Raw genomic sequence first — 12,300 nt, forward strand, 5'->3', positions numbered from 1 at the left:
CGCAGCGCTACCGTTGATTGAACTAAACAAAACATTTCCTCAAGGTCGCCTATACCGTCAAATTTATATTTTTTCTATGCTTTTCATTAAGATTTGCAAAAATTGTATCTAATATAGTTGATATTCCCACTATTTGCCTATTTAATTAACGCGTATTATTTTATTCCAGCTGGGCAGTATCAACAGTGATGACACGCCAAAATATGATACCATCCTTAGATGGTAGCACTATGATTAACGCTTTAATTCCGCTATGGGATCTTTGTAATCATTCTAATGGGGCTGTAAGTTTTACCATATCAGTTTTTTGTTTGGGGAAATGTTCCGAGAGAAAATTTGATTTTTCCTTTTTAGATATCAACCGATTACAATCCACAACTGGACCGTAGCGAATGTTTGGCTTTCAGGGATTTCAAACCTGGCGACCAACTGTTTATTTTCTACGGTCCGAGGACAAATTCCGATTTTTTCATTCATAACGGGTAAGATGTTGTATTTTTTAAAGTATTGATTATTAAGTTCAAGTAATAAGGGTCCAGATTCACAAATTTACGCCTAATTTATTCATTCTCGATATTAAGCTTCGGGTGTTTAATTTTTATGCCCAGTTTGCTCATTTCCAATATTAAAAGTTCAAGGTTAACATAAATCAGAGTTTTACATTTTTACGGCCCATTTGAAACATTAATCATTTTATTAAATTTTATGTCCATTTTACAATTTCCACTTTCTCTTTCCTGAAAATCTCTAAGAATAAAGATTTTTGTCCAGTGTCTGTGTATATTACGGTTAACCGACCCAACAAACAAAAAAATCAAAAGTTATGTGGTGGTTGTCCCTTATCAATAGGACCATAAATTAGACTCCCCAACCTTTCCCTCCATTCCCAACTCAGATAAAGTGAGTGGGTTTTCTGGTAAATAAAATAAAATGTGTTTAGTTTTTTTTTAATACATACGTTCAAGTTAATATATAGTTGATGCAAAAAAATGCTGTAAAAAAATACTAATAATCATACCAGAACTAAAGAGAGTCATTATTAATAAGAATTTGTTCTGAAATTTGGTGCCAACCTGCATCCCCATATAATTCCTACTAGGTTTGTGACAAAATATCAACATTGAGAAAAATTTTTAAAATTACAGCTAGTTTTGGGAAAGAACCTTTTTAAAAATTAAAGTTTGATTATTTTTTATATATCTTTTCAAACAATATTAATAAATATTTAGTGAATTAAAAAGAAATTACCTCTATAGTTTGTTCAAAGTTATTTTCTACATACGTCATTTAAATTTGTAACATCAAAACGTCGCAATGTTGCCGCATCAACTCTGAGTTTTAGATCAGTTTGGCTTTGACATACAACAAAATTCTAATCTAAATTAAGTAATTGAACAAAAATTTTATCCAATATAATTTATTTTAACATTATAGTACATATAAAAACTAGAATTAATTATACAGCCACAATAGTTTATAGGTTAGAGTTATAACCTCGTAACACTATTGCTTTCAAGAATTTTGCATACGTCTGGCAACCGGACGACTTTCAAAGGCTCTCGTCAGACAGTATTGTGTCTCTTTTTAACTATAATAAAATGAGAAGGAAAATATTGTCTGATTCTCAAACGAATTTACAAATTGCGGCAGGCAATACACTAAACATCTTGATGACGTATGTACAAAAAAACTTTGAATAGACTATATATTAAATCAAGTCTCCTAAACTAACCACTAATTTATTCCTAACAGTTTTTAAATCAGCTCGTACACTTTTGTTCTCTCACTTTACATCCTTTTCACTCATACGGAAGTTCCCAGATTTAGTCCACAAGCGTTGCGTTACCCATCCAATAACTAAAGAGCAATAATAACTCTTCGTGGCCTGGCTTTCTTTGAGTGTAAGAATTCATAGGCTTTATGCAAATCTTCATTTTGTACATACCAAAATGTATTCACTACATTATGCAATACCCTGTTCTAAACGTTTACGGAAGCAGCTCGATCATGCTGTCAAGTGGTTCAGTTTCTGGAGGTTGCAAATCAACCTCCTGAAAACCCAGGCCATCATTTTGCATAAGAAGCGTTACGCACTGCGCGTCTCACAACTTAAGACCAACACCGCAATAATTCCATGGCTGGATAACATCACGTACGTCACGGTCTGCACTTCGACCGACGGTTCTGTAGGCATTCCCAAATCCAGAAAGGTTCGGGGTTAGCAAACCTGCTATATTCTCTGATCTGCCCTTCTAGCAGACTTTCCATCTCCATCAAATGCTTATTTTACAAGATGTTAATTCGGTCCGTACTGCTCTACGGATCTAATGTCTACTTCAAGTTTGTTACACCGATCCAGGTGAAACGGCTTCAAGTTTTCCAAAATAAGCCCCTCAGGAGAATCTTAAACGCTCCATGGTTTGTCAGAAATAATCAAATTCATAGGGAAACTGACACTCCAGAAATCAAACACTTCATATCTCAATCATTCCACAAACAACAATTCAGCTCAAGTTCTTCTGAAAACGCGCTTGTTCGCGAGCTGGTCGACATGCTGGGAGCTTATCATCGCTAACCTCCCCCGCCCCCTTTTCAAGGCTGAAACGACCTCATCCATCGCTGCAGTCATAAGTTTTGCCCTCATACGATAGTATCCAGTCGTAGGTTGACGTTCGCGAATGAGAATCGCCGGGTCCTCGTGCCCAATCAGCGGGAGCCATATCCCCAAAATTAATGCAGTAGCAGTAGCAATCCACAGAGGTCAACTGTGAGACGGTTTCGGTTTAGTGTATTGGTAAGCTCAGAGGCAGTCCCATATAACCCGGTCCAACTTGTCACTCCAGGGCAAGTCTCCACGACCAGGTATGCGTCATGCATTCCACCGCCTGGTTTTAGACCAGAATAAAGAAAACACCCTGTTCTAAAGTGTTTGTACATTCTTTATATTGTTGTCCTGAGTAAGTCTTACAGTTTAACGCTTGTTAAACAACGGTTTTGACATTTTGGATTTTTTCCAAGAAGCCAATATAGCTGCCTATAGTTTATTTTGACTTGGCTAATTTCTTCTTAACATGTTCCTTCCAATTCAAAGCAAATACTTCTTAATCATCGCTCGCTATCGGTAAGTATCCTAATTCCATTCAATTTCGGTATATTACTGGTGGAGGCACTCCCAGTATTTCTTTTAATTCAAAATATTTCTGTATATCTAGAATAATGTATATTTATCTCTCGTACGATATAGAGAATGTTAACATCTCTACCTATTACTTTAAAAACATTTTTTATTTTGTATATCACACCATCAGAGCAAACTTTGTCGAGACAAAACATTCATTGTTTTTTATTGTTTTTGTAAAACACCTAAAAATGTATATCTAAACTAGAATACCCACTTAAATTCAAACAATATTGATTAATATAATTTCATCCAGATTCGTTTATGAAGATAACGACAATGACCTGTACTGGATCCGATTGGGAGTGAGCAAATCCGATCCCCTCCAAGAGAAACGCAAAGAACTTCTGAATAAATTGGGAATCTGGAGCACAGCTGAGTTCTCCATTAAAATGGGTCCTCGACCGATAGATGGTCGTCTGTTGGCTTTTATCAGGATCTTTAACATGGATGAGGGTAAGTTCTTATCTCCTACTATCAAACTTTGCCTCTTTCATATAAACAAACGAAATAATTTTAGGTCAATTGGAACATTGGATTGAGTCTGAGAAGTCAGCGGATCTCCAGTATCAAGAATGTGGTCTAGAAACTAGTCTGGAACTGAAGTCGTGGGCTTTCCTGAGAGCCAGGATCAATTTACTGCAAATGTCTTACAGTACTACACTGGAGCAGGATGAGAAATTGTTGTTGGAGGGTGCACTATCAGCCAACGTCCAGCTGGCTATTAAAATGCGGCTCTGCGAGAAGAAGATCCTGAAGAACTGTCTTCAATACATTGACGAGATGGTTCACAAATAATTCATAGCTTACAGGGAAGGGTACAGTTTAATCCTGAGTCCCTATCCCATATTATATGTGTGTGATATAGATACCCTACTAACAAATTAGAAACTATTTTAGCCAGAGTTTGCTCTCTTTCTGAGTGTTTGTTTTGTGATTTGTTTTGTTTGATTTTTAATAAATGACAAACTTCTATCACATGCCTGTTTTAAAAAATACTATCCTATTAATACTACAATACAATTGCCAACAATATCCGATATGAAAAAATAATATAATTTTAATTTTTTCAAGCAATTTGATGCAATATATCATATATATTTGCATTATTTTTACTACTATATATTAAAAAGAGAATTTTACAAGAGCTTTCACTGTTTAGTGCTTATTAATGATGGTTAAATCACAAACTATATTTTTATGGCCATTTCCTGAAAAAAAAACAAAAAGATAAATTATAATTAAATAATTAATTAATTTTAAATTAAATAATTTTATAATTAAAAGTAATTTGAACATACAGCTAGATAAATTTGACACAACCAATTTATAATCTAATCAAAATACAGATTTCAATTGTCAAAAGGTTTCCCACTAACGACAGAAAACTTCTACGCGCTATCTGCACATAAATACCAGAAACTTGTTTACTGTCAATGTTGTCAACCGAGCAATAAACAATGTAGCCTGATTAAACGCCGCAAGAGCTGTTTTTTTATCAAACCAAATAAAAATACACTCTTTATGCACTTTACGATAATTACTTACATATGCATTGTGGGAAATGATGCATGTAAATAAAATGTATGCATCACTTTGACAAGAAAATATTGCACAATTTTAAAAGGAAACATTGTATTATTTTCTGCTGAGAAATTATTTAATAGCTTTTTTCAATTTATAAAATATTCGCTAGAAAGTGTTAAAATCTTATATTTCATATGAATAGCTTTTATTTGTATGTTAATTTTAAAATAATTAAATTATAATAATTTTATGCAACCAATTATACAATATAAATGTTTTGTTAATTTATTTCGTAAATATTTTCTACTTATAGTCGTTTCTTTAATGTTTCAGTTTTCGAAAAGTACAAAGCTTTTTTAAGAGTTTGATTTAGTTATGTATATATAACCAACAAATAAACTGTATAAATGTTACTCTTATAGACAACCATAAATACAACCTTCGTTTATTTTTTATTATGTATAAACATAATATTTTTACATAATTTTTTAAACAAATTTTATTTAGATAAATTATATAGATTTTATTTTTTTAGCATATTAAATAGTTTACAATTATGAATATATTTAGAATTAGATAGAGATCAATATAATATTTTTTAAAATAGTAGTAATTGATTTACGGTAGCAGAATTACTAAAATTATCGGTGTTTGAATTTGAAGCTTTATCAATACTTTAAAAAATAGAAACGATATTGGGGTTTTTATTTTCCATTTGAGGTTTCTATTTGAAGTGTCACATTTGATAATTTCAAATTTAAATTACTGTCAATCAATATTCGCGCCATAGTTCGGTTGTTTTTAAATGATTTAATTGAGATGTAGGTTTACCGACGTAAAAAGAGGTACGAATGTTTTCAAATGTTCTTGTAGTTTTCAATATGTGACGGTAGTGACTTTCAGTTTATCGCGTATAAGAACTTTAATGTTGTTCCTGTTAATAACCCTCGTTTCAAAGTTATTGTATACAAACAAACATGAGTAGGAAATCACCTAAGAAAGTAACTAAGATAACTCAGAGACCGCGAACTTTGGGCAAAAACTATGAAGTTATCAAACACTTCATCCCTCGCTCAAATTCAAATATTTTGCCTTTGAATGGACATTACCAAATACCTGAGATAAATTTGGAAGATCTAAATGAATGTGAAAATACTTTAAGAAATCCTGTTAGGAGAAAACCAATTAAACCAAAGGAAAAGCCTATTACCGACAAGAAAAAAGCACCAGGAAGTAACCCTCAAGTAAAATGCTTAATAAAACCTCAATATAAAAGCAGCTCATCATCGAGTGTTGAAGACAGATTGGAAAAATTTAATAACATCAAAAAATCAAAAGTGCGCTTAGAAAGACCTAGAATAAGGAAAAGGTCAAAAAGTAATTTAGAAGGAACATCCTTTAAACCAAAAAACAACAGTTTAAAATCTTTAACTGACCCAATATTAATCGAAAAACAGTCTCAAGTCCAGTCTATCAAGAAAGAGATATTGGATAACAGAAAAATGATAGAATCTAACTATGATAATAAGTGGGGTGGTGATAACAGTCATGTCCAGAGCATCAGAAATGAACTATTCGAAAGGAAAAACAAAAATATATTAAATCGAAAAATTTTGATTACTGAACTCAAAACTGAAATAGCTGAATACAAAAGATATAATATGTATCATATATATAACCAACATGAAATTGCTCAAAGTCCTGATAATGATAATAAATTGTGTTGTAATGACAATAGTGAACAGTATAATGTTAATACAGTTGACATCAAAAATAATGGGTTGGCGAAGGAGAAAAATGTTCAAGGTTGTTGTGTGAAAGATCTCTCAAAACAGGTTACGGGTAAGTTATTGAAATTAAAATATTTGAATTTCACCATATTAATTTTGATATTTTAGATGAAAGTTCAACGACGTCCGTACAGGGGTAAGTATGTCTTACTTTTATTATTAAGCAATGGCGAATGCGCTGAATCATCTAGTTTAATCCATAAAAATAATAATCCGGTTTTGTCTTGTGTTTTGTGATAAAAAGTTCTGATGGAGGTAAGTACGATATTTTTGTTTTGACTTGCATTACTGTTATAATTACTTTTACTTTATGTTTATTTTCAACTAAAATACCTTCTATATATAGATTATAGGAAATAACAGTTACATCTGTATACAAAAAACAATACGTGAGTATTTCAAATAATGTTTTAAGGTAAGAGTTCTTAAGTTAACTTAATTTTGCCGTGCTACTTATAATTGCAGTATAATATAGTCCCAATTTATAAAACCCTAGTCTTTTGTTTTTAAAATTTTTATTTAATGTGTTCAATTAGTGACATTTTTTTTGTAGAAAAACTGTTTAGGCTAATTAATGAATAGTGTAAAACAAATCCATTTTGTTCAAAGTAAATTATCTTAAACTTTGGTAAACCACTATTATTAACCAACTTGTTGGACAATATTTGCACATTTATTTTAGTTTTTTATAAACGGTTTTATTAGTTTCAATTAAGTTAATTCATAAAAAATTATTCATTCACATTAAGACACATGCAAGTGTTTCAACTAGTATTTTTGTGAAAAGTAATATTTGTATATTATTTGTTCATTATTTTCAAACTGCCTTCAAATTAACTTGGCTTGCTATTTTGCATATGCATATGATCTTATATTGAAATCTGTTAGAGAGGTCTGAGGCCCTTGAGCAGTTTCACAGATTATTTGTCCTTAAACCAGGAAACCGAAAGATACAAATTGAAATCTATGTTTAAACAATCATATTCATGTATTCATTTTAATCATAACATCATGAATGTTATTAGAAACAATTCAAACTATATTTATATCTCTATTTGGGTATAAAATTATTAAAATTGTTTACAATTATTCTTGTAAACTTAGGAGGTGTACTGTTTATTTTCAAGTAAAATATGTTTTATAATAGATTTTCTGGAATATAAATTCTTGAAATAATGTTTTAAGGTGAGTCTTTTTATTTTAATTTTATTTTATCATGATGCATTGAATTCTTTGACAATTTGATATTATTACAATTTATATTAGCATGTCACCGGTGTCTTTTGTTTTTAAACCTTTAGTTTAATGCGTTTGTTTTGTTATTTTATATAATAGTCCAGTTAGTTACGATTTCTGTTTAGAATAACTGTTTGAGATCGTTACTAATCACTGTTGAGCAGTGAGGTATGTAAAACAGTCCACTTTGTACAAAGTAAATTAACTTAAACTTTGATAAACTGGTATCACTAACCAACTCGCTCAACAATGTTTCAGGCTTTTATTAGCGATTTAATTAGTTTGGATTAAGTTAATTCATACATTTCATTCATTCTTAAGAGGCATGCAATCCTGCCAACTAGTACTTTTACATACTTGTATATTAGTTGTTATTATTTTTAGTTCCAACTAAACTGGTTTCGGAATGACATAAATGTGGTTTAAGTATATATCCCTATATGGGAATAAGATAAGTGTTTACGAATTATTCATATGAAGTTAGGTGTGTTGTTTGTTCTTAGAATAGTTGCTGATAAGCTATCAGTGCCACATTCCTTCGCGACGAATTGGGAAAATGTGTATACATTTTGGTTTTATTGTACAGTCAATGAAATCGAACAATGGGAAGGCTGCGTTCTTAATGTGTTCATGTATATAAGCGAATCCAGTTGTTTTGCGGTTGATTATTTAGCGTTGGCTCTGAAACAGTACCGAAGATTTAACGGCATTCCTTCTCGCACAGCGTAATAAGATGTACGGTTTCGATCGCGCCACTCTCTGTTGTTTGCCTCGGTTAAGGCGTCACGAGGTACATGTACAATTTACGTCAAGCGACCGGACAAAGATGCCTCCGGTGTTTATCAAGCTATTAGCGCGGCATCGAGACGACCGAGAGAGAGTATTCGCCAGCGATGCGTGGTGCTGTGGTGGCCCGTCTGCAGATATTGACCGGTCGGGGTCGTAGTAGAGCGCCTGTTGGATGGAGGACGTACGCTGCTACTGCAGCGATAAACGTGTATTTTTAGGCGGCGTTTCCTTCGTTGCCGGTTTTTATGGGCGCCTCCGCTCGCACGAAACTCGTATAGGGCCTGCGTGCGGTTTTTTCAGCAACGTCGTTGTTGTCGACGTCGTCGGGGACTAATTTTAGACCTTCCCGTTTTATTTTCGCGCGCGATCGACCGGCGGAGGCCTTCGATTTTTTTCTCTTCTCGTTTTGAGGCGACGTTGCCGGCTCATCTTGGTCCATTGTGCAAGCCCGGGTCCCTCCGTTTACTGCTCTGTTTCGACCGAGTTGTGTACGCTTTATACTGTTAAAATCTATTATTTTTTCCCTCGGCCAGATTGGTCAGCTATTCGTGGTATTTCACCGATAATGCATCACTTATGGGAGATTTCGTTCGGACGACGAAAACCTTGAGCTGTAGTTGGAGGTCAACGCTCCTTCTTCCCATCAGGATTTGTTTATTTATTTTTATATCAGCCACAAATTTTTGACAATAAATAGATGATTGGGGGACAATATTATATAAAGATAGAACATAGTTCTTGCCTAGATAATCTTTATAAAACAAATGTATTTATAACTATAGTACTATATGAATACAAAAAGTAAAAATTGGTATATATAACAGGTCAAATGAAAAGTCTCCGACCTACCACAATAAAACACATTTTTTTGGCATAATTATTTTTTTTGTTCAACATAATTCCCTTCAACTTTTAGATACCATTTTTGTAGTACGATTTGCCCTTTGCTTCAAAATAGGCCTCAGTTTCGGCGATCACCTCTTCATTCGACCAAAATTTCTACCCAGTGATCATTTTTTGAGATCTGAGAACAGGAAATAGTCGCTGGAGGCCAGATCTGGTGAAAACGGTGGGTGAGTAAGCAATTTGAAGCCCAATTCATGGATTTTTGCCATCGTTTTCACTGACTTGTGACACGGTGCTGCTTCACCCAGACAACTTTTCAAATGTGGCCGTTTTTTGGCGATTTTGTCCTTCAAACGGTCCACTAACGCTGTGTAATAGTCGCTGTTGATGGTCCTTCCCTTTTCAAGATAGTGAATGAAAATTATTCCATGTGCATCCCAAAATACAAACGCCATAACCTTGCCAGCCGATTGTTGCGTTTTCCCAGGCTTTGAAGCGGGTTCATCATAACTCGGATGACTGTCGATTGGACTTCGGAGTGAAATTATGGAGTCATTTTTCATCCATTGTCAAAAACTCGGATTTATTACGCTTGATCATCTTCAAACACTGCTCCGAATCATCAACTCGTCGTTGTTTTTGGTCAAAAGTGAGCTCGCGCGGCACCCACTTCGCACAGAGCTTTCTCATACCCAATATTCGTGAATGATATGATATACACGTTCAGCTGATATCTTTAGACTGTCTGCTATTTCATTCAATTTTAATTTACTTGGATTCTTTAATTGTTTTCATCGGTAGCAACCTCTTTTGAGCGTCCACTGCGTTAACCGTCTTCGATGCTTATTTCACCACGGCTAAACTTAACATTCCAAACATTGATGGTTGATTTTTCTGGGGCAGTGTCCGGTGCAGCTGTCAAATTTATGCGCGCATCTTTTGAGGGTTGAGGCTAACTAAAAAACATATGGATTTAATTCTAGTATGGCCATCTATGTGCCAGGCCGGGGACTTTTTAATTGACCTGTTATATAAACATCGATATAAAAACATATAAATTAATTTTAAATGATTTACAACAGATGATGTTACTCTGTATTAAGTCGCATTTCTTTTGTTTTTCGCAGTTAATCGCTTTTGCGGGATGTTTTACTTTGTTTCTTTGATTTTGAAGAAAATGTCCTCTGAAGTCGAATACTGTGTGAATACTGATTTGGATATTTTAAAAGTAGTAGTTTTGTCATCGAAGACAAAGAGCGTTCTGGACAGCCAACAAAGTTTTAAAAGTATTTGTGCGTGACAGACAGATCTCATGTATCAATCTACGGTGGCGGATTATCAAACGCTCAAAATGGATGCCTACTAATGTTATTTTTTAGATTTAATCCTCGACGGGGCATTTTTTTGATCTCCTACAGAGTGTCCATGAGGTCCCAGTTTAGCTGATCGAACTGCTTGACGAGACCTGCAATGTATACTCTTAGCTCTCTAGTATTTGCTCCAAAGTTATACTATTCCAATGTCGTGCCATTTCTGTTTACGGCCCAACGGTCTGCCCGCTTGTTGCCTACAATTTCAGTGTATGAGCGCAGCCATATAAGAGTTGATTTACTTATTCTTTGAAGTTTTGTATATTTCTCCTCTATTACAGAGACTGGTGGCTCATGGAATCTGGGACAACCTCTATATTTTTATGATGAGCGGCAGGTTTAGGTACTATTAGGCTCTTAGAAAGAATGTCTTACTGAGTATATTTACAAAAGTTTTCACAAACTGGATTCTTTTCTCGTGGTATATTTTATCATGCACCAGGTTTTAGGGTAAATGATGTGGCTCGGTGAATGGAGGTAAAACGAAATGAAACAGTGGTTCGACGAAATTCGACATGCCTCAAGGTCGCTACAAGGTTACTGATTGATTATACTGGCTAATATCAATATACCGCAAATATACCGGAATCGATATGCCGCAAATATTATCATGTTGAGTTATAGTTTTTTATATAAAATGTACTATAAGATCTTCGTGTACCATAAGATCATTCAGACGGATAATTATTTAAAAAAATATCTTGAAATTAATCTAAGATCTGATGGACAAAAACTGGTAAGAGTGATGACACTGTGTCTAAAATATGTTAGATCAGACAAAGAGAGAATTAGTAAGTGGAAGAACAAGGGAAATGGTTAAAAAGAGGAATACGTCACTAGAACTATCTATTTCATTTTGTCTTATTAATCACCATTAATTCTTTAGTTTTTTTGTTTAGGTATTATTCTATTCTTACTTAGAACCCTTTTATATATACAATTATTACAGTAAATTCATTATGTTAACGCTAGCCATGACCATATTTGGCAATCGAACATGATATATTAATTTCCATCATGACAGTGTTCTACATCATGTTAAACCAGTAAATATCAGTTTTCGATACTACAACTTAATTATGTATATTTCGTCAAAACAAATGAACAACAGTCAACTGCTGGAACTTGAACAACTACAAATCCGTGACAACTGCTAATACCGTACTGTCGAAACATTAACCACGATCTTGCCACCTTTGCCGTCCATCCTGAACTATCGATCTGTTGTCGAATTTCAAAATATGTGACCTAATAAAATGAAATGACGTTTAACATTATTTGAAAATGATTCAAGTCGTTTTCAACATTTTCTTTTATAAACAGCAAATATTTCATCTGTATTGGCCGCCAATATCTCATGCCCAGGCATTCATTGATTCTGAACTGGACATTCATGTACCCCATGTCCAGGCTGACTTCATATAGCTTCTGCACTCGCATGACATCATCATTGTCTTCCTGTTCATCAATGGCTACAGGTATCGCAATGGTCTCACCGTAGACACCCATCGCCCTCCAGGTCATTATGAAATTATCAAGTTATGATTCATAATTGTTACTTCTT

General features: G+C 33.9%; 2 protein-coding genes across 9 annotated transcripts in view; both read left to right on the forward strand.

Moving 5' to 3' along the window:
* Setd3 (SET domain containing 3) overlaps positions 1-4,156 on the forward strand; it is a 55,241-nt gene extending 51,085 nt beyond the window's left edge. The window contains exons 4-7 of the mRNA XM_076396657.1: positions 170-284; positions 355-482; positions 3,435-3,634; positions 3,699-4,156. Of these exons, the coding sequence (XP_076252772.1) occupies positions 170-284; positions 355-482; positions 3,435-3,634; positions 3,699-3,976 (721 nt within the window). The 3' untranslated portion in view covers positions 3,977-4,156. The remainder of the gene's footprint in view (positions 1-169; positions 285-354; positions 483-3,434; positions 3,635-3,698) is intronic.
* Positions 4,157-5,546: 1,390 nt separating this feature from the next.
* The window catches only part of LOC143191481 (uncharacterized), a 119,923-nt gene continuing 113,169 nt past the window's right edge, over positions 5,547-12,300 (forward strand). For all 8 annotated transcript variants that reach the window (XR_013004519.1, XM_076396626.1, XM_076396628.1 and 5 more), the window contains exons 1-2: positions 5,547-6,547; positions 6,604-6,631. Coding sequence is in view for 7 of the 8 variants with exons in the window: in XM_076396626.1 (XP_076252741.1) it covers positions 5,683-6,547; positions 6,604-6,631 (893 nt within the window). In the remaining variant the exon portion in view is untranslated. The remainder of the gene's footprint in view (positions 6,548-6,603; positions 6,632-12,300) is intronic.

Source organism: Rhynchophorus ferrugineus, unplaced genomic scaffold (assembly GCF_030347505.1).
Source record: "Rhynchophorus ferrugineus isolate W39M unplaced genomic scaffold, kcgeb_rfMv2 rfM2, whole genome shotgun sequence".
Classification (NCBI taxonomy): Eukaryota; Metazoa; Arthropoda; class Insecta; order Coleoptera; family Curculionidae; genus Rhynchophorus; species Rhynchophorus ferrugineus.